The sequence below is a fragment of the Macrosteles quadrilineatus genome, unplaced genomic scaffold (genome assembly GCF_028750875.1).
Source record: "Macrosteles quadrilineatus isolate MER2022 unplaced genomic scaffold, UCM_ALF_1.0 Scaffold_6__1_contigs__length_79288215, whole genome shotgun sequence".
Taxonomy (NCBI): Eukaryota; Metazoa; Arthropoda; class Insecta; order Hemiptera; family Cicadellidae; genus Macrosteles; species Macrosteles quadrilineatus.
Window position 1 is genome coordinate 28,158,758 of NW_026542599.1, and position 23,869 is coordinate 28,182,626.

The 23,869-nt window shown below is 35.8% G+C and overlaps 1 protein-coding gene across 1 annotated transcript in view; it reads right to left on the bottom strand.

The window, feature by feature from the left end:
- LOC128996297 (retinoblastoma-like protein 1) overlaps nt 1-23,869 on the bottom strand; it is a 43,081-nt gene that overhangs the window by 16,200 nt on the left and 3,012 nt on the right. The window contains exons 3-13 of the mRNA XM_054421523.1: nt 22,882-23,082; nt 21,515-21,705; nt 21,045-21,205; nt 18,105-18,240; nt 16,944-17,042; nt 5,962-6,056; nt 5,343-5,512; nt 4,199-4,394; nt 1,862-2,065; nt 924-996; nt 168-278 (exon numbers count right to left, since the gene is read on the bottom strand). Coding sequence (XP_054277498.1) covers nt 168-278; nt 924-996; nt 1,862-2,065; nt 4,199-4,394; nt 5,343-5,512; nt 5,962-6,056; nt 16,944-17,042; nt 18,105-18,240; nt 21,045-21,205; nt 21,515-21,705; nt 22,882-23,082 — 1,637 coding nt within the window. The remainder of the gene's footprint in view (nt 1-167; nt 279-923; nt 997-1,861; nt 2,066-4,198; nt 4,395-5,342; nt 5,513-5,961; nt 6,057-16,943; nt 17,043-18,104; nt 18,241-21,044; nt 21,206-21,514; nt 21,706-22,881; nt 23,083-23,869) is intronic.

Here is a 23,869-nt window from a genome sequence, read left to right on the forward strand (position 1 = left end):
TGCAAGTTCAGGGTAGGCCTAACCCAAAACAGATATTCACATTCATATTTAATATGATATATCAACCCAGGTTGCGAAAGTAAAAGGGTAGGAATCTAGACTTGTTTTTATGTCTTAAGCAAAGTGCTATTCGCAATACATCAAAGCATTGTGCTCAGACAGGTTACCTGGTAAAACCAGACGACGGATTGCTGGATTGTTGAGTAACGTCGCTGAAGAGTTATCCTCTGTCAACTGACCAGGCAACATAACATCTTCACAACATGGCACTGGCAGACCTGTGATACACATGTAATTAGGTTGTGTTACTACCTGATTGGACTTTCACCCAAATATTTCCTTTAGCATGTCAGATTTATTCCCTATTTACATTGGGTTTAACAAGTCCTTAGGTTTGTACAATAGGCTAAACTATCACAAACACGTTTACTCCTGCTGCTGGTAAAAATTAACGACCAGCCTTATAAAGGACTTGCAGATAGTTTATTGGCAATCTAGGTCTGAGACTTTAAACTTCTTAATGAATCATTAAATAAAAATTTTTTGGTTTTAACTTGAGACAAGAGTTTGAGGTAGATGTAAACAGTTAAAAACAATAAATTGTACTGTAAAATTAAAACTAATTGTGAAAAGGAATAATATTTGTAAAAATGTCAAAGCTAATTATGAGTAATATAATTTTGTATTATAAAAAGAGAAAAATAATTGCACAAATTTAAAGCTGTTTATAGTATGTGAGGGCTCGTGTGAAGGTAGTTAAAAATATTTAAGCTAATTGTAAAAAGTTTAAGCTTAAAGTAGAAAGTGAGAGGTAAATAAAAGGGTCACAAAGATTTACAATTAAGATAACTGAACTGACAGAAATAATGATAAATAATGAAGTAGGCTAATTATTGATACTGGTACACATTTTTAAAAATTACCAGAGTCATCGATGGCATCCCACAAAGGACTCTCCCTCTTCCAAACAAGAGATTCCAGTATCTGCTCCTCTATCTAGAAATAAACAGTACATCAGATAAAAGAGTGAATCTACCAATTGAGACACATTAACAACTTATACAAATTTGGTTCTTTGGTTTATATTATTTTCTGTACATCCAACCTTGTCACAGCCAGTTTGGACTTTTGACAATTTTCACTTCCATATTTATTTTTATTTAATATTAGTTTAAGTTCAAGTCAAGTTCATAATACTTTATTTTCATTGTGGTTAGTGGCCCAGGATCACTTATTGAAATAAATGGTTTACATTACCTGTCCATCAGTGATCCTATTGTCGTCTTAGGCGACCGGTTTCGGGAACAAAATCCCATCATCAGGCTGTTAAAAATGTCATTTCACTCAATTGAGGTTGTCGGTAAACACGCACATAAAACATGAAACACGAAAACACGGATGGGCATTGTACAAATATTTGTAACTGGCCAGTAGAGGACACTACGAAGCAGCATGGGTAGATGCGTGGTCATGTTTTATGCGCATGTTTTTGTGTTTACCGACGACCTCAATTTGAGTGAAATGAAATTATTAACCGCCGGATGATGGCATTTTAATCCCGAAACCGGTCGCCTAAGACTACAATAGGATCACTGACGACAGGTAATATAAACCATTTAATAATATTTTATGTTATTTAGGCCTACTTAACCTCTTTAACATAAATTTTTTATTAGTTTTTGTTTTAAAAATTTGTATTTTCTAAAAATACATTGCTCTTGACTACAATTATTTATTACACATTATTGTTAGGTTTCAAATATCATTTTTATGATTGATTCATACAGCCAAATTGTTTTTCATCCTGGGGCTCGGTGGGATATGAAGAGTTCTAATATGCGAAACTGAAATGTTTGCTCACTAGGTTGAGATGTTTGACCATGTCTCTGCTGAGCTGCTCCTCCGCGCGGACTGTCACCTCTATCACCTTGTAGAAGTGGTAAGGCTCCACACCCAGAGCCTGTAGTACCCAGGGGAAGGTACGCTGAGAGTTGTACGAGTAGATGACTATCTCTAGACAACAGGCAAACAGTGTCTGGTGGAACACCTCGTGACACAACAGGTTCTGCAACCAACGTTAGATTGTAACAGTATACTAGTACCCAGGGGAAGGTACGCTGAGAGTTGTACGAGTAGATGACTATCTCTAGACAACAGGCAAACAGTGTCTGGTGGAACACCTCGTGACACAACAGGTTCTGCAACCAACGTTAGATTGTAACAGTATACTAGTACCCAGGGGAAGGTACGCTGAGAGTTGTACGAGTAGATGACTATCTCTAGACAACAGGCAAACAGTGTCTGGTGGAACACCTCGTGACACAACAGGTTCTGCAACAACAACGTTAGATTGTAACAGTATACTAGTACCCAGGGGAAGGTAGGCTGAGATGACTATCTCCAGACAACAGGCAAACAGTGTCTGGAGGAACACCTCGTGACACAACAGGTTCTGCAACAACAACGTTAGATTGTAACAGTATACTAGTACCCAGGGGAAGGTACGCTGAGAGTTGTACGAGTAGATGACTATCTCTAGACAACAGGCAAACAGTGTCTGGTGGAACACCTCGTGACACAACAGGTTCTGCAACAACAACGTTAGATTGTAACAGTATACTAGTACCCAGGGGAAGGTAGGCTGAGATGACTATCTCCAGACAACAGGCAAACAGTGTCTGGTGGAACACCTCGTGACACAACAGGTTCTGCAACAACAACGTTAGATTGTAACAGTATACTAGTACCCAGGGGAAGGTAGGCTGAGATGACTATCTCCAGACAACAGGCAAACAGTTTATTTTTACTCAATGGATGTCCAGATAGCTGATATTAAGAAGACAATTGTGCTCTACTGCAGGCAAATTCTAATTTACGCTACATTTGTGAATAAATACTGTAGACATTTACTGGAAGCAAAATAATACACGACAAAAGATTAAAATCATAAATTTAGTTTGGTCACTTCTATATTTTCTTATAGGTAAAAAAAAAATTTCAAACCAATTTTGCAAAAGAAGCGTGTACAATAAAAAAATTAAACTTAATTTTTGGTGATCAGACCTACCTAAAAGAAAAGTATTTGTTTACTTTGTAGTAGTGATGGGCGGATCCAAGAAAATGTCGGTATCGGATCCGGATCTTGAAAAATTCGGATATGGATCTTCGGATCCGGATCCAGATACACACTGTCAAAAGGACGGGTTAAAAAAACGTAATTAACAAAATGCCAATTTAAATCATACTGTTCAAAATCAAATTGGTAATTTTTAAAGGTTAATATATCTTATATATAGAGTAATCTTCACTCTCCAGTTGAGCCCATAATCCCTATAATTTTTTAGAGACACTAAAACTTTTCAAAATCATCAAATGAAACTTTTTGCTAAGTTTGCACGACCACCAAAAGGGTATCTGTGTATATTTTATTTTACTATAGTTCGATTTTTAGTATGCTATATTGTGGTTTTTGCATGCAGCATCCAATTTATTTATGCCTGGATCACCTCTTGTTAATCTCTTCCTTAAATCCGTTCCAAGTCCACAGTACTGATAGCCGGGTATGTGAAGCTCTACAGGTAAAATAACCTTTTGCTACAGTTACCTAACAATTTACATGTTCTCTCACTGATTTGAGAAAGCAAAGTGGACAGCTTTGTGTTAGTAAAAAAATCGGGACAAAATCGGTCTTGTACATGGATACACACAGCTTTGTGTTTGTAAAAAAATCGGGGGGAAATCAGTCTTGTACATGGATACAGTCAGCTTTGTGTTAGTAAAAGAATCGGGGGAAAATCGGTCTTGTACATGGATACAGACAGCTTTGTGTTGGTAAAAAAGTCGGGAAAAATCTGAAAAAATCGGATCCATCAAAACGGAATTTTTTGGATCCGATCGGGTGCCGGATCTAGCTTGGATCCGGCGGATCCGGTAGTCCGATATCCAGGTCCGACCATCACTACTTTGTAGTAAAAAAGTAAGAATTCACCTCTAATAGGCCTAGACCTTTTTTAGAACCACAGATATCAACATTATACTACTGACTTATTAACATGAAGTGGCCATCCCGTCTATAAGGATGAGTTGTAAACAGTTTTTTTTATACAATTCTTTTTGATCTAAAACAAGCAACAACTTTGCTACCAGAATAGAACGTTGACTTCACACTAATATACATACATTCGAAGGTCATACTTACGTTGCAATCAAAGTTAGGCTTTTTCATTTCGTCCTTGAGTATATTTTCCAGCAACTTGTAATACAGTGTTTCGGCCAGTTGTAGCCGTTGTTGGGCAAAGTCTATGTGTGTCTGAGCGGACTGAGTGTATTGAGATATGAACTTCTGTCCGTGAGACTTGATCCTGTCTACAATGTGAGGGTCGTCACTGCAACTGCTGTGAAACATTTACATTTGCTTAGACAGTCAAATCAAAATAAGCTCAGTTAAAAATTGCAAGAATTAAAAATATTATACAGATTGCCACATAAATCAAACACCAAACTCTGGGAACAGGTCTGTAGGCCAAATATAAATACATACGTAAGTTATAAATCAAATTTATCCATTATTCCCTTGTTATCAAGATATCTGCCATCTTATATATTTTTTAATATATCTCAAAAACCATTAAATATATCCTTATGTAACTTGGTATAGTGTAATTAAGGTAGCAATGAAATAAATGTGTAAAATATCTATTAAAAATACTCTTTGGTTTTAAAAAGAGAACATTAAAATTTGTCTAACTAGAATTAACATATTATGTAAACAAGTATAGAACACTTTAATTTAGCAACTAAAATGTCCTGTAAAACCATATCTTCAAAAAGGTTTTCTGAATAAAGAGTTCAGAAATGTTAGACAATGGCCATAGATTATTATCATTGCTCAAAGCTAGCAATACATCCTCATTTCAAAATACTTGTTAACTGTCCTTTATGATGTTTCAACGAAATATGTAAAGTACAGTAGAACCTCTTAAATCCGAACTAATTGGGACCAGGGGTAGTTCGGATTATTGAATAGTTCGGATTACAGAACATATTGTTGTTTTTACATAACAAAGCTAGGGAAAAGTGAAAAATACTTTATAAAGTAAAATACAGTGTTTATTTAATACAGTAGTAGACATAAGGAATAAACAGTACTATACTTTACAATTGAAATAACCACGGTGCGTATTTCAATAAATACAGTATACAATATAGAACTACTGTACTGTGTATAAAGTACAGCAATGAGGCGTTCGGATTAGTGGACGTTCGGATTACAGGGGTTCGGATTAAAGAGGTTCTACTGTATATTTTATAACTAATTTTAAGAGCCTGAATGTGTAGGTTACCTAATCAGTTGTTGCAGGTAGGGTGAAGGTGCTGGACTGCGGCCACTCAGTAGATTCTGCAGTCTTTGTACACTTTGTGTTGCTGTCGACACGGGTGTTAGACTGCCAGGGTCCTTGGCCTTTAGATACCTTCGTCCTGTCAATGGGGTGGCTGGAGTCAGCTGCGAGACCTGTTACAAAACCATCATGTTACTGTAGGCCGTTTGTTTTAGATCAAATGTGTAGATTTCTCTTACCTTGACACTGAACTAATTACCGCGGGTTGGATTAACCGATTATGTACGTGTTTCTAGAGACTTGTGTTTCCATCCTCATCGCCAACTAAGTATCCACAAAGGGGAGTTATCACACATTTAATATCAATGATACATGTATGGTCCCATTTCTGCAGTATTTTGTTCAGTATTCAGAGTTTCTTTATAATGAAGCGTAATCTAAAGCACAATTTCCAACCAGTTTATCCAGCACCTGGAATATACATAAAAATACTGAACATTTACACAATTCCTTTTTGGTTAGGAGCAGCTACCATGAAAGGCAAGTAATGCTACTGAAAACATAATCAGCAGATTATCTGATGCTAAAAATACTTAAAAACACGTTTAAAGTTGGTACTTACACTACTTGAATGCCTAATTTCTGATTGTTCAGAAGTGTCCGTATCGCTTTCCAAAATTTTTGTTGGGGTTACCATTTTGTTACTTGTATCTTCTGCTGTAATGAGAAAAATAGATATTGATTGTATTTGTATATAACATAATACTAATTTGTTGTTATGTAACGTCAAATCATTTCCTCTGGAAATTTGGTTTAAATGGCTGACCGTCCGACCTTTTTAAAATAATCATGGTCATCAATTATCTGGTTTTGAGAGAGCTTCAGTATCTGTGAAAAACAATCTTTAGATTAACAATCTATATAATTAATACGCTACATGAAACTTTGTCGGTTGAACTCCTCCGCCATTTCTTAACTGATTTTGTCCATTGACGTCTCATTGGAAAGAGCATATCGCGTAGATTTGCAAACTGGCCTTACATTTTTGTAAAAGTCCCTTGGCCTCTGCCCCATGGCTTTGAAAGTTCCCATGTTATCCTTATGAAGAATATAATTGTTTACAATTTGATCAGCTGTATAATTTAATTGCTGTTATTTATTTTTCAATTCAATGAAACTGATTGAGTACATTTATTTACATTTATTTATTATGGTATTTGAGTTTGTGTAAACATAACCCCAAAGACGGATCGTGTTAGTATGGTTGTATCTTAAATTTGTGTATTTATCGTTGTTTTATGTCGCTATGACGGATCGTGTTAGCATGATTGTAACTTAAATTTGTGATGGGTTAGCCTCTGGATCGTAAATTGCAATATAAAAATGGTTTATTTTACCTTTTTGCGTCGAACGATCCGTGTGTAGTTAGTACAACTACAGCTGTTTCATACCACTAGGGTACATCATCAGGTTGTTGGCAGAACGTTAGATAAAACAGCATTCATTCATAGATGAACTTGTCGAAATAAATATGTCTATATACACATAATACACGAAAAACATTTAAAAAACACGAATTTACGAACTTGGCCAAGTAACGAACACACGAGACAGGCGCCGATGGATGTTGCGTCATGACTGCTGTCGTGTGTCCAAGCATCAGCTGTTACCCCTCCCCCCCAACTCCTTTATCAGGACCAGTTTTGTTTTGGTTTAAATGAATGGCAGTATTGTAGATGATATTAGATCTGAATGAAATTTGTTCGTTCAATATATGGTCAGGGTGTTCTTTGGATGCCTTGTATATTTCGAACTCCTCTATTGTGTCCATGTATCTGCCTTTAGTACATAAATGCATAATTTCTAGATTACTATGTATGTCCGTGTAGTTGTGATTTGCGTTAATTATGTGGTTGGCGAATGCTGATTTCGAGTTCTTTTTGGGTAGGTGTTCTTTAAACCTAGTGGCGAAAGAGCGAGCAGTTTGGCCGATGTAAAAGCTCGGCCAATTTGTAATGCATAATCTAGAAATTATGCATTTATGTACTAAAGGCAGATACATGGACACAATAGAGGAGTTCGAAATATACAAGGCATCCAAAGAACACCCTGACCATATATTGAACGAACAAATTTCATTCAGATCTAATATCATCTACAATACTGCCATTCATTTAAACCAAAACAAAACTGGTCCTGATAAAGGAGTTGGGGGGGAGGGGTAACAGCTGATGCTTGGACACACGACAGCAGTCATGACGCAACATCCATCGGCGCCTGTCTCGTGTGTTCGTTACTTGGCCAAGTTCGTAAATTCGTGTTTTTTAAATGTTTTTCGTGTATTATGTGTATATAGACATATTTATTTCGACAAGTTCATCTATGAATGAATGCTGTTTTATCTAACGTTCTGCCAACAACCTGATGATGTACCCTAGTGGTATGAAACAGCTGTAGTTGTACTAACTACACACGGATCGTTCGACGCAAAAAGGTAAAATAAACCATTTTTATATTGCAATTTACGATCCAGAGGCTAACCCATCATGAAATTGGAAACTTGTCAAGTTCAATTAGCCTACAAATACAAGAACGTTAAGATAAAACTTTTCAAAACCATAGAAAACATAAAATTTAATAAAAAATGCATTGAATATGGATTAGTCCCTAAATATGTATCAGTTAAAATTAACAACGTCTCCAAAGCTGCTAAAAAAGCCAAAAAAGTTGCTGAAACTACTTGGATTAAACATGAAATCAAGTCGTTGCATGCCAAAAAATGCATGTTGAACAAGTTACTAATGAACACACATTTAGAACTTTTAAGCAGCCTTCACCCTTCACAAACCAAGAACGTGTTATCAGAATTGGATTCTCCAATCAATAGAAAAATTTTTCTAAAAAAGAAATCCCAAACCAAAAAGATTGATTCACTAGTAAAATCACAGTTGAATAAAGATACAGTAAATTGTAGTCACGTATTTCATCCAAGATTTATAAATAAAACGAACATTGAGTTTTCTGAACAAGAAACCAATCTTTTGAACAAAGGATTAAATTATAATTTTCCCAATGATAAGAAAAATAGCTTGATATCAGAACTACTAAATGCAGAAACAGCTGTAAAATATTTAAACAACAATGACGCACGTGATACGGCAAGAGTAATGATCACAAACAAAATGAAAAAAGCTGTCTTAAATCCAAACATTAGAAAATCATACTTGACAAAATATAAACCTTTAAAACAAGTCGCTGCCAACATTAGGGACAAGTTAGAACAAAACAATGCCGTTATCACAAAAGCTGATAAGGGAAACTGCATTGTTATCCTCAGTAAAACTGAATACGTAAACAAAGTTTGTGAATTCATCACAGCCAATAATATTGACACATTAAACTGTGACCCTACTGCTACCTACTCCAAAGAAATAAATAAATTGATATCCTCGTCAACAAATCTTTTGTCTAAAGATGAAATAAAGCAATGCAAAGTTACTAAACCCCAGGCTCCCATTCTTAGAGGACTACCGAAGATCCACAAACCTGACACGCCCATCAGACCACTAGTAAATTTCAGACCCTCACCAGCCTATAAAATTGCTCAAAAACTTGACAAAATAATTAGGAAAGAGACCGCCTTAGATAACGACCATAGTGTTAAGAACACAGTTGATGTAGTAAACCAACTCTGTAAAATTAAACTAAAGGGTTCTTATACTTTAGCCTCATTTGACGTTGTGAATTTATTCACAAACGTACCCATTGATGAAACCATCGACATACTTGAATCTAATCTAGATAAAAACTCCTCCTTATCAACCGAGGCTAAAAATGAGTTAGTTAATCTCACTAAAATAGTCCTCAAACAAAACTATTTCACGTTTGAAAATAAATATTACACACAAAACGAAGGTTTAGCTATGGGCTCTCCACTTTCAAGCGTCCTTTCAGAATTGTTTCTAAACAATATAGAAAATAAATTTTTATGGTCAGATTCCAACAAACAAAAAGACAAAATAGTTCACTACAGCCGATATGTGGACGACACATTAATCTTATTCAACGGTAATGAAAGGCAGATAAAGATACTTGGAAATTATTTGAACAATGTCCACCATAAACTAAAATTCACCCTCGAAACCGAAGCTAACAAATCAATTAATTTCTTAGACGTAACAATAACAAGAACTGATCACATCATGGAATTCAAAATCTACAGGAAACCAACAACAACTGACCAGACCATCCATTCGTCATCACACCATCCTTTCAACCACAAGACAGCTGCTTACAATAGTTTCGTTCACAGACTATTATCCATACCCCTTACCACAGAAAACTACAACAATGAAATAAACATTTTGAAGCACATTGCCGTTGCCAATGGATATGAAAGCTCTCTCATTGATAAACTTATCAGAAAACAGAAAAATAAAACAAAAGAGATTCTAGAACCCAGAAACAAAAAGTATGTATGTGCTGAATTTGGAGTAGTACTCAATAACACCTTGAGAAAAGAAATGGCAAAGAACGATGTACACGTTGCATACAAAACATCTAACAAGTTATCTACTATGCTTAAAGAAAAAAATAAAACACATTCCGATAAAGTAAACAGCACAGTTATTTACAAAATGACATGTAACGATTGCCCGAGCTTTTACATCGGCCAAACTGCTCGCTCTTTCGCCACTAGGTTTAAAGAACACCTACCCAAAAAGAACTCGAAATCAGCATTCGCCAACCACATAATTAACGCAAATCACAACTACACGGACATACATAGTAATCTAGAAATTATGCATTTATGTACTAAAGGCAGATACATGGACACAATAGAGGAGTTCGAAATATACAAGGCATCCAAAGAACACCCTGACCATATATTGAACGAACAAATTTCATTCAGATCTAATATCATCTACAATACTGCCATTCATTTAAACCAAAACAAAACTGGTCCTGATAAAGGAGTTGGGGGGGAGGGGTAACAGCTGATGCTTGGACACACGACAGCAGTCATGACGCAACATCCATCGGCGCCTGTCTCGTGTGTTCGTTACTTGGCCAAGTTCGTAAATTCGTGTTTTTTAAATGTTTTTCGTGTATTATGTGTATATAGACATATTTATTTCGACAAGTTCATCTATGAATGAATGCTGTTTTATCTAACGTTCTGCCAACAACCTGATGATGTACCCTAGTGGTATGAAACAGCTGTAGTTGTACTAACTACACACGGATCGTTCGACGCAAAAAAGGTAAAATAAACCATTTTTATATTAAATTTGTGCATTTATCGTTGTTGTGTGTAGCTATAATTAGTTTATTTGTTGTTTTAGCAAATTTCCCTATAGGGAAGTAGCTATTAACGTAGGTGGCATAGTGTTGTGAGAACAGTTTATTTCATAACACCTGTTAATTTCTATTAATTATTATCATATGTTTATTTGTTATTCTATGTTTGTGAAAAGGTAAATAAAGTTAGTTGAGTTTGAGTTATGACATAAAACAGTGCATTCACTTAATTCCTAGTAAAATATTACATGGTGGCAGCGGTTTAGAGCTATGCCTCAGAAGAGAAATCCAAGAAGGAAACAATCTGACTATGAAGATAATGAAAATGAACAAGAACAAAATGAAAGAAGCAGAGAAAATGAATACAACAATAATTCAACTATGAAGTCAGTCATTGTATCAAACACTCATTCAGTTATTCAACCTCCAGCTAGTTTCTCCTTTGTACCAGCAGATTGGCCAAGATGGAAAACACGATTTCAAAGATATCGGTCAGCATCTGGGCTATCTGAAGAGTCTGAGAACAAACAAATCAACACTCTTATATACACATTAGGTGAGAAAGCTGATGAGATTTTTGCATCTTTTAATTTAGCAACCGAATCAACGCTAACATTTGAAGAAGTCTTAGATTTATTTGACAAACATTTTATTCCACGGAGGAACTTAATTTTTGAAAGAGCAAAGTTTTTGAAGAGACAACAAAAAATTAATGAAACAGTTGAAGAGTTTATAGTTAGTCTCCATTCCTTGGCTAGAACCTGTGACTGGGGTTCACTTAATGATGAAATGGTGTTGATGGTACTAATACTGGGTTTAAATGATGAGAAACTTAGTGATCGCTTGTTGCTAGATCCCGAGATGAATTTAGACAAGGCCATTACAGTAATAAGACATGCAGATAACGTAAAGAAAGAGAAGGCAGATTTATGTGATGAGAAAAGAGTTCAAATTTAAGCAACTACGTCATCGAGTTCAAACCAAAATCAAGGATATAGGTTTCGTCAAAAGAAACAAGAATACCCAGCGCAATGTATCTGGTGTGGTTATAAACCGTCCCATCCAAGAAGCACGTGTCCAGCAAAAAGCCCAACATGTAACTTATGCAAAAAGATTGGTCACTTTTCGAAGGTCTGCAGATCTAAAGAAGCACAGGAAGTAACTGACGAAAATGAAGTAAGTGAACTTGGACCTTCAAATAATAAAGTATTCATAGGTACACTTGGGGATGGGTCAAAATGTAAGCCCTGGAAACTAGAATTAGTATTTGAGGGAAAACCACAAACATTTAAAATTGATTCAGGGGCAGATGTAACAGTAATTCCCCCTGGCATAGTTGATCCAAGTAGGATCCAGCCGACTCTAGTTGAGTTGTTTGGGGCTGGTAGAACAAAATTAGAAACTGTAGGTTGTGTTAGAGCTAATATCCAATACAGAGATGTTAAAATAAATCACATGGTATACGTAGTGAAGGGACTCATAACACCCTTGCTTGGTCGTCCAGCAATACAGGACTTGAAGATTTTAACTTTTGTTAATTCAGTTGCAGAGGTAGACAGTGACTTTTTTACCGAATACCATGAAATGTTTAGTGGTCTGGGCGTCATTCCTGATCCCTACACAATAGCACTTAAGGATGGCGCAAAGCCATACGCAATAACCACTCCTAGGACAGTACCTTTACCCCTAATGTGTCAAGTGAAAAAAGAACTAGAAAGTATGGTACAAAATAATGTAATCACACCAGTTGAGCATGCTACTGAATGGTGCTCAGCAATGGTAGTAGTGCCTAAATCTAATGGAGATGTCCGCATATGTGTTGACTTAACAAAGTTGAATGAATCCATCCAGCGGTCTTATCATCCGATTCCCAAAATTGAAACGTCTCTCAGCTCAATCTCAGGAGCAAAATGGTTTTCAAAACTTGATGCAAACAGTGGTTTTTGGCAAGTCCCCTTAAATGTAAATTCCCAGGATCTAACTACTTTCCTTACCCCTTTTGGACGTTTTAAATTTCTCAAACTTCCATTTGGAATCACATCAGCACCTGAACATTTTCAGAAATGCATGAACAAAATCTTAGACAACCAGTCAAATGTCGCAGTCCATATGGACGATATTCTGATTTGGGGCAAAACGAAAGAAGAACATGATACAGCTGTTCGGCAAGTACTTGAAAAGCTTAAAAATGTAGGAATGACACTTAACAAAGACAAAACTGAGTTTGGGAAGTCAAGTATTAAATTCCTCGGGCATTTCCTCTCATCCGATGGAATTTCTGTTGATAAGGAAAAGGTTTCCGCCATTCTCAAAATGGACTGCCCAAAAAAACGTAAAAGAACTTCAAAGGTTCAATGGGATGGTAAACTTTCTTGGTAAGTTTATTCCTGACAAAGCTAAGATTTTGGCCCCAATGAATTCACTACTTCAAGCTAACGTTCCATGGATATGGGGTCCAGAGCAGGCGAAGGCATTTGATGAAATAAAACTCATTTTGACTAACTCTCCTTGCCTAGCCATTTACGATGTAAATCGGGAAACAATTATCTCCTGTGATGCCTCGCTTCAAGGACTAGGATCAACTCTTTCTCAAGTTCAAGATGATGGTTCTATACGACCAGTATCATTTGCATCCCGAAGCCTTCTTCCTTCTGAAAAAAACTATGCAAACATCGAGAGGGAGGCTACAGCTGTTGCTTGGGCATGTGAAAAGTTTCAAGAATTTATTATTGGCAAGAGAATAACAATACAAACAGATCACAAACCACTACTTCAAATTTTGAAATCCAAACATCTTGATGAATTGTCTCCAAGAATACAAAGAATTCGATTGCGTCTCATGAGATATGATTTTTCAATTACTTATATTCCTGGAAAGCAGCTTCTAGTTCCTGATGCTCTTTCAAGAGCACCTCTCCCATTTTCAGGTACTGATGACCGTGAGTTAGAAGAAGAAACTCAAGCGTTTGTTCAAATGGTTTTGTCGTCCATCGATATAAACGACTGCATAGTTGCTAAAGTATTGGAGGAACAAAATAAAGATCCGACTTTACGTGAACTGAAAAAAATAATCATCCAAGGTTGGCCTTCTAAGACATCATTACGAGATGACCTAAAACCGTATAATTCAGTTAAGGATGAGCTAAGTGTGGATAATGAGATGATACTACGAGGTTCAAGACTTGTAATTCCGCCAGCTCTGCAGTCTTGGGCACTTCAAAGAGTACATGAAGGTCATTTTGGAATCACCAAGTGTCGTTTACGTGCAAAAGAGTCAGTCTGGTGGCCAGGAATTTCTTCAGCCATTGAATGTATGGTGAAATCATGCCCTACTTGTATTAAACATTCAAGGAACAGTCATGAACCATTGCTTCCCACACAATTCCCTGACAGGCCATGGAAAACACTTGCGATGGATTTGTTCAAACTTGAAGGCGTTTGGTTTTTGACTGTGACAGATTATTACTCCAGATATTTTGAGATAGCTGAATTAGAGTCATTAACATCACGAGAAGTAATAATGAGATGCAAAGCCTTTTTCTGTCGACATGGCATTCCAGAAGAAATTAGGTCTGACTGTGGGTCTCAATTTCAAGTCCTTGAACATTCAGATTTCAAGACATTTTCCAAAGTTTATGGCTTCAAGCATGTAACAAGTAGCCCAAAATTTTCCCAAAGCAATGGAGAGGCTGAAGCGGCAGTGAAAATCGCCAAAATGATTCTAAAGAAAAATGTGGAAGACCCTTATTTAGCGCTTCTAGCCTATCGAACGACACCCCTCTGGAATGGGTTCAGTCCCTCTCAGCTTCTTATGAACAGGCGATTACGGAGCACATTGCCTCAGACAGGACATTTGCTTTGTGGAAAACCAGATCTAAAGGATCTTAAAGGGAGAGAAGAAACATATCGTGAGAAGTACAAACACAACTATGATAGAAGGCACAAAGTGCAAACTCTCAATCCTCTTCATATAGGAGACCCAGTTTGGATTGTGGACCTTAGAAGACATGGCAAAATTGTGAAAATCCTGGACAGCCCTCGTTCATATATTGTTGAAACTGATAAGAGGAATGTGAGAAGAAATCGATTCCACCTCAAACTTGCCCCTTATTTAAGAGAGGAAAACAGTGAACAAAATTTGTCAGCAAATACACATCAAACAGAACCATACAACCGTCCAAAGAGAAATATACAAAAACCAAGCTGGTTGAAGAACTTTCAAACTTAAAAGGGAGGATGTTGTGAGAACAGTTTATTTCATAACACCTGTTAATTTCTATTAATTATTATCATATGTTTATTTGTTATTCTATGTTTGTGAAAAGGTAAATAAAGTTAGTTGAGTTTGAGTTATGACATAAAACAGTGCATTCACTTAATTCCTAGTAAAATATTACACATAGTAAGACTTAGGCCCGGGACTGATTTACTTTTTCTTTTATTTTAAATGCCTCTGATGCGACGAAAACGAAACATAAGACAGGAGGCGTAATCGTGATAACGACCGCAGCTACAGAACAGTGGCGCGTAATAGGCTTAACTCATCACAGTCAGCACCTGACCCTGGACAATCTCAACTATTAGGTTACAAAATGCTCCCTAACACTACCCCAAAACTACTTTTCGTTCTCAATTGGCCCTCTATCAATGACCTGTGTTGCCTATACAGCGAGGCATTTTGAGAAGGAGAAAACCGGCCGGTATGCTTTAGGTTTATCAATAAGGAAGATAAACATGGTCTGAGTTACACACCGGTAATCTTTGAGTTGACTCTTTTAAACTCATTGTAAATATGACTGTTATTCATTTTGAAATAACTCCTGTAATACACTTTGCAAATGCTCGAATTCGAGCAACATGTACAATAGTTTAAATTAAAGCACTCTGGTTTTATTTATAAATTTTGGTAAATGAATATAAATTTCACTGTTTTCTTCTGAAGTTAACTATTCTAGTTTGCATCATGGTTAATGTTGATATACATAGTTCATGAGTGAGATAAAAAAGTTCATAGTCTATGAGATACATAAAAATGAATATAATGATTTTTAGTTATTTTTTTATTAAAATGTTAATTGTGTTGCAGTGTGTTAATGAATTAAGGAAAGATTTCAAGGCCATGCAAAACAATCTTAGAGACAAGGCCAAGCTGGAAGAAATTATATGTAGGCTATAGTGAAGTTTTCATGCAAAGGAAACATAGGCTGATGTGTTGACTTTGTCAATGATTTGTGAAAATCCATAAGACAAATAAATTATATGATTGATTGATTGATTGTGATGACTGAATTCCGAGTTTTACATTATTTATTTACAGATACGCCTAACGCATTAAAATTTACAACACATGAAAGCTGATGTTGTTGGTAGGATTACGTGAGGAATACAATGCTAGGATTCAAAAAAACAAAAATCGATCAAATAAAAATGCTACAGAAGTAATTTTTACTATTGTTTTGGAGTGGTAGGACAAATTTGAAAATGTTTAGTGTTGTACACCAAATGATAACTACTAAAAACCCGTTATTATAAAATTACTTGTTCCTTACATTCTTACACTTCATGGTTATGAAACCCCCTTTTAACAGGTCTTGTTAAAGGAGCCAGACTACTCCAAGATGTACTCAATTCACAAAAGGAAAGTTGGAACTTAACCTAAAACCAGTGACTTTTAGATACTAAAGTATTCATAACCAGCTGTCACCAATATAAAAAAAAAACATAGTCCAATGAGCTTAAAGTTATATTTTCACCCTTGGTTTTTTATACTGAGATAGGTACTATATGTGACATAATCAGTAATTTACAATATCATAATCATAATTATCCTTATATATAATACGTGAAGGCGATTTCTACGTAACCCTACTCCTCCGATAATAATGGACGTATTTTTAAAAACGATGTGTCAAAATTAAGTATTTTTTGAGTAGACTGTAATAAAAGTCTTTGGGCTCTGCCCCACAGGTCATCAAAATCCTAATGTATTTCTTGTGAAAGGAAAGATTTTGTTTCCTTAAACAGACAAATAATTTGTATTAATTACAGCTGTTCATAGTAAACACATATGAAACACACAAGAGAGTTTACAGAGTGAGTTCGTTTTCACACAGTTTCGATAACTGGAGTGAAGTGATTGATTCAATTGGAGTTGACTCTTTTATATCATAGGAAATTGTGACTGTTATGGTATTTGTATTGAAATATAACGTCTGTAATACTTTGCAATTGCTCGAATTCAAACAACAGGTGCACTAGTTTTGATTCAATATCTGGAGCCATGGGGTTGGAGTGTCAAGTTACCTGAGAAGTTGAGTGTTCTCAACGCAGGTCTATCTGGACTCAACTGTTTGTAGGAAGGTCCCGGTCGAGGCTTATCTACCCACGCTTCTTTGCATTTGACTACCACAACACCAACATAGCAACAAGCATTAGCACAATGTAAACCACTTGTCAATCTGGGCTGGCACGGATTATATGTTCAACGGTCTAGATAACCTGCTTGTGGATATTGCACCAATGTTTGTTGAATTCAAAGTATTTTTTTTAGATCTATTATAAAACCTATTTAAACATTTTTAGGCTCATAGGCATAGGTTTGAAGAAACATCAGGTTCAACTGAATGGGAAACCCTCAAAATTTTACACTGCAGGCCTACACAATAATTAGAATAGAATGTATAGAATATTTGATTGTCAGTATTTTCAACTAAGGTTCGAGTAAGGAAGAAAATCGTCTTCAGGACTTAAACATCTTTTATTGTAATCCAAAACTTTGCTTGGTTGAAAATGATGTCAGTGTCAGTCAAGTATTCTAATGATTGCTTAGGGTGCAACTTTCATTGATGTATCTTGTTCCAGAAACATTAATCCACTCTATTCAGGTAAGCCTGCTTTCCCAAAAACATTCCTTAAATGATTGTATTATATTTTACTTTTCATTAAATTTTATCCAAACAATTTTGGTAAAAAACTTATTATAGGCCTACACTATTTAGAAAAGAAGTGAAGATAATGATAAGAATTCTCTTTGTGGAGGTTACAATGTATTTTTTACTAGAGTTAATAGAAAAGTATCTATGACTTAAATTGGGGAGTGTTAGACATTTTCTACCAAATTTTGTAAATTCACTTTGGCCAGTAATGATCCTTGCTAATTCAAAAGCCTATAGGTTCGGTTAAAAAGTTGAAACACACCGAAGCTTATGTTATCATGTGCCAGCCCTGGAGAAAAAAATGCAAACAGAAAACAGCACATATTAAAATCAACAGTGAACCTACTGGAATAAATTGAAAACATGTATTTAATAGATACGAGATAAAAACAAAACAAAAACAAACAATTTTCATGTGCAGAAATAGCCAAACTCAAAAAGTGGGTGAGGTGCAAAAGCATAACAAGCCATGCAGTCAGTGAGCGGAGACTCAATGAAAAGTATCACACAGAAAAATGCAGCTACTTACCCAGAAAAATCCTCTCGTCAAAATCCCCAACACTTAGGACATACTCTTCATACAATTTGTTACAAGCTTTTAAGTTGATTTCAAAATTGTTCAGGTCTAATAATCCGCTGAATGTTTTTGGGTCTCCTTGGAGAATCTGAAAAAAATTACTCTGTTAATAAAACTAACTAGTGGCTTATACTTTGCTAGAACAAAGAGTCATGTGAAGAAAAGATAGATGATTGAGATGCCAAGTTCACAATCAAACCTTGGAATAACAAACAAGAGCGTTAGAGGATATGTTCATGTGTTAGCATAACTTGAGATATTTAATTTGCAGGCATTTGTTGATACTTGTGCAATGTTACAGGTGAAGGAACCCGAGCTGGCCGCCCTAGCAGACCAGGTGGACCTGAACCAAGACACTGGAGTGGCCAGTGACAGTTCCAGCTGCTCTAGCTCCAGCTCCAGCGACTCCAGTGATTCCAGCATGTCAGACAGCGACTCGGATAGTGGGCAAGAATCACTCTCGGCCAAGAAGAAGAGGTGCGTGTGTAGACATTTTAAGTTTTTGGAATGCTATTGATTTTTTGTTGTGAGAATGATAATTGGTATAACTCAGGGTTGGATTATTGGCCCCTTTTTATTTATGTATGGATCAAGTAGCCTTTGAAGTAACGATATCATTACAGTACTTTAGTTAATTATTTTAAAACAGCGATGTCACTTATGTGCTTTCTTTTAGTTGAATTTAAATGCAAGATGGGTGTAAAATGTTGTGAGATGATCTGTTTAGCTTTGTTATTGACTTAAGATCAGCTTATGATTAAGGAAATGATAAAGGATAGCTGGACCCTATTTCAAACCATCAAAAAGCTACTAACTTTTTTCATGGGTTTTGCTTTCTTATTGCTAGAACAGAACCGGTATGGATCATAAACATAAACAAATGATGTCGCTGGCCTGAATTCTCTACTAATAGCATTATGGTTTAGACAGTTTCATTTAAGAAATGTTGAATAATGTTTATTTTCGGGCCAAAAACGTCATTTGTTTATGTTTATCTTTATGATCCATACCGGTTCTGTTCAAGTATTCATGGGCATATCCACTCAGCTCCCTAGCTTTTTAATTTTAACATGGGAAAGAGACATAAAAAAAAAAAAATTTCATTTTAGATTTATATTGAACTAGTGGCTTGTAGGGGCAATAGCCCCTATATTCTAGTAATTATTTTGTACAAATTATTAGTCTCATGGGTTACCCTATCTTGAATTATCATTTAGTTTTTTTTTTATTATGATATCTATAATAGTTATTACATACCTGCATATGCGTTTTGATGTCTGCTCTATTTAAAATACAAATTCCAAAGGACATGTGGTGTGTTTATGATATAAACTTTCAAATCATAATACAACTAAGGAACATTTTCCAATAACAATCTTCATGACTATTAATTAAATGTATATAGATTTCTTTAAAGATAGACAAATTCACTTAGAAAAACACATATAGAGATAATGTCATCATCCAAATTGTAAAATGCTAATTCTATAACAAAATCTCTCTGAAACAACATTTGTTGTATAGTATCCATTTTGGTCTATTCCTTGGCCTTTATTTGGTTCTAGTACTATTAACATCATCTACCCTCTTTACACATATAAAAGCAACATAAAGTTGACCATGGGTAAACACTGGGATTTTCAAATAAATGCCAACTTTTGTGAAGGTTCGGCCTTGCGCCACAATTTCACCAAATCAAATTGCGCAATGCACCACAATGAATGCATCCATCGTTCATTGGCGCTACGCTGTGTTATGCAATCTCTTTTAAAAGTGGTAATCTATACACAGGAATAACTTCGGTAATCTATACACAGGAATAACTTCATGATCATCCGATGCTCATTCATTCTTCTTCCATTAATACCGTGCCAAATCTGGCCCCTGTAGTTCTCATTTTGAGGAAAATACCTCTGAGTGGTAGTCTTCCGACATTATACATTATTACTGTGCAAACCATTGTAAAGATATATAGCTTTCTTAAGTTAAAAGTATCAAATTTTTTGTTCAAAAGATTTTATCTAATTTTCACTTTGTGCTGTTTACTACTTCACTAACAATTTTACAATAACAAAATAATGCACATTCAGGTGTGGTTATATTTTTTCAATTTATATAATCACAGCTGTGTTTGCACTAAATAAAAAGACATAAAATTAGATTCCCATGCTATTTAAATGTGAATTGTTTTATTCCGTAACAACCTTTTGGTGCATAATTAAGAAAAATGAATAATTTTCCCCAAAATTTCATGCTCAGACCTTTAAAATGAGACCTCTCCCAGCTTTCTACGGCCTCCCGTTCGCTCACAATTTCATTGTAAAGTTTTGGGCTTACGGAATTAGATATATAGATTAACTCTATATAATTTTCACAGCAAAGTAGCCTACAGGCTTATATCAAACATAGGAACAACTGTTGAAGCCTAGTTTATTGTTAGTTCTGTCCGGTACACTATAGAGGTTGTGCTTTGTTTACAATTTGTTTCTGGTAATTTCAGTCATTTAAAACCTTGTTTAACCAAATAAAACTATATAATCATAAATAATAACTCGTACCCTAGTTATATAACCAAACACTAAAGCACTAATCACAAAATTAACTCTAAAATAATATAAATACAATTGTTGTTGACAGTAGTGATCAGTGTCAGACAAGAAAAATGAGATTCAAAATTTACAATGGGATGAGAAGTCTACTTTTGGTTTGTTAGTCTGGTACAGGTATCTGCGTACACAATTAATATCAACAGTTCTTTGTAGAGCAAGCACTGAAAAAATCTGCCGAGTTTATAAAACAACTCTTGACATTAATGTAGCTAAACAATTTATAACACAAACTGCCTTTAACAAAACGGCTAACATACAAAGAAACAAAATATCAACACAGTACCTTTCTGTCAAAGAATCTCTTCATGTGGTTTTTCCAGAAATACTCTTTCATTCTCTTTGCTTCTACCAGACCACTTGCGTATTTTTGACAAAGGTGGTACATAACGCATGGTGGTTCAGTAGGCGGTTTATAACATCTTTCTCCATAATTTTTTGGAACACCTTTAACAAAACACTTGCATTGCATTTTACATAATATGACTACTGTAAGGCTTAAGAATAATTTAAACACAAGTTTCACCCATAACAAAAAAAATATAAAATTGTAGTTATGAGGATTAGTTTTAAGAAAGTACAACACATTCAATGCTAGGCAAAACAATGAATAAAGCATGTTTTGACTTTTACTTTGAACCGTTTCAGAGCAGTAGGCCTACCTTTTTTACTTTTCCCACCTTAAATTCCCTTATTAATGGTAATTTTCTAACTGTATTTTAACTGCTAATTAGACATACTGCTGATGTTAATTACCTGGAAACTTATTGTTGATCAGGTCCGTACGATCAGCCATCACAGCGTTAGCGAAGATGAGATCGCAACATGACAGGAGCAGATGTACACAACTGACAAGGTCATCACTACTGTCCGGGTTCTCTGATTTCACACTTACATAAAGTGTCCAGACAAAGTCAAACAACCGACTCGACGTGCAAGGCAAAGTCCTACGACACAATAATATACATTGTCAATGGCCATTGAAAGGGCACACCTAAAGGTTACCGGTACTTCCAAGTAAAAAACTAACATGTAATACATAAAATATGTTACATATGTGTTAGAAGCAAGATTGTTTCGACTATTGCAATGAATAATTTTTAGATAAGGCTATTTGTTTTAATTCAGGCTCATATACTAAGAATAACTTGAAACCCAAATCGTTTTTGGCACTTGATAATCCAACACAAGATAAGTTAGTCCAACACATTTTGATCAAGCTAAATGAGTAATTTGTATTCTAATAGTAAAAATTGGTGTCCGTAGAAGCCCTCATAGAACAGTCAAAATTTGGATATCATTAGGAGCATATCGTGCGATCTTGGCGACACTGGTAATCATCTCCTGCGATCACAGCAACACCTGTAAGGATGACCTTAGGTCTCGGTGACACTGGTCATCATCTCCCACGATCACAGCAACACCCGTGATGATATCCTTTGGTCTCGGTGACACTGGTCATCATCTCCCACGATCACAGCAACACCCGTGAGGATATCCTTCGGTCTCGGTGACACTGGTCATCATCTCCCACGATCACGGCAAAATCCGTGAGGATATCCTTCGGTCTCGGTGACACTTTCATCGTCTCCTGCGATCACGGCAACACCCGTGATCGTCCTTTCGGTTAACCAAACACACTCGGTGCTACCGCCTATCAAGTAACAGGTAGACGGTTGGACGCTAGGTTGGATATCCAGAGGAGTTCGCTATGCCGAGGTCAGATATGAGAGGTTGTTCTACTGTATTTTAATGACGTGTTAGGTATAGGTGTATAAACAAGTTGATTTTATCAATATTTGCTTAGCTTACAGAGTAATGTAAACAAGCCATATTATTTTATGGTATCCAACATTTTCAGTCATCCGAACTCTCTCAATCCCGTGGTTCTTGGATTATCAAGAACCAACTGTACCGGTACTTAAATATTTACTTAATTAGATCTACAAATATTTTGTCATTTCCTTCTGGATTGTAACAAAACATCAATGAAAAATACATTGGGTTGTTTGATTGCGAAAATGTAATATATCCAAATAAAGAAATAACGTTACTAAGCCTATTAGATCCATTAGCCCATAAACTTAGTATAATTTAAAGCTTGTAAATATAAAGTTATGAACCTTTGTTTCTTAGTTTTGTTTTGCCGGGGTTGATCAATCGTTGGCTCCACAAACATGTCATTAAACATTAGTCGGAATTTCTTAAATATCACATTTGACACATTGTAGTTCCTTTCCAGGCGGTTCAACTTGTCTCGGAATTCAGGAGAGAGATTCGTCATGTCAGCCCACTTTTTTGATTTGTTAAAAAATTGTAACAAGCTGAAACAAATAAATATGACAGGGTGAAGATTAATAGTTACAGTGTAGTTCACATGGTATTGTGAGCAACTGGTGTCGTACTGGAGACCGTCAAGTCATCCTTGAGAAATTGGAAGTTATTGTGGTCAGGGGTGCTTCTTCTGGTGAACTGTTGGTTGAACATGGAGTCCCCGAAGGATAAATTCTAGGCCCTCTGCTCTTTCTCCTAATGATAAACAACTTCAGTGGTGGGCACATATTACATGTATCCTATGTGGGCCATCATCAGGCTGTAAAAGGACATTTTCTTTCTTCACATGAAGAGTCATATTTAGTACATAAAAATAAACACATACACATTTAAACTCAATAAAAACATGGGCACAAAACATTTTTATGATAACTGATCGGTTGATAACAGACAACACTAACCCGGCAGAGTCAGAGTCCAGACTGCCGGTGGTCAGTGCAGTAGGTATACGTCTGTTATCTTATCACCTCAGGTTGTGTCCTCTCTACCACACTTCCCCTGACGGTGTCATACTTCAAATTCCATCAGACCAAGAGTTGATCATTATTTTGATCAATGCGAAAATTCAATGCACAGTATTATAATCTAGGCTTTTATAATAGGCATGATTTTACATTTTAGTGGTTGGATTTTAGTTAAGTTACCACTAGCAGAGTACCCGTCCTTCGTACAGGGTTGGCATATAAGTTTAAAAAGCTTATTGCAGTTATACTTAAGCTGGGGGAGGACACAGTTTGATAAAATTTGCTTCTTTAAATTTACGGTATACTATGGTAT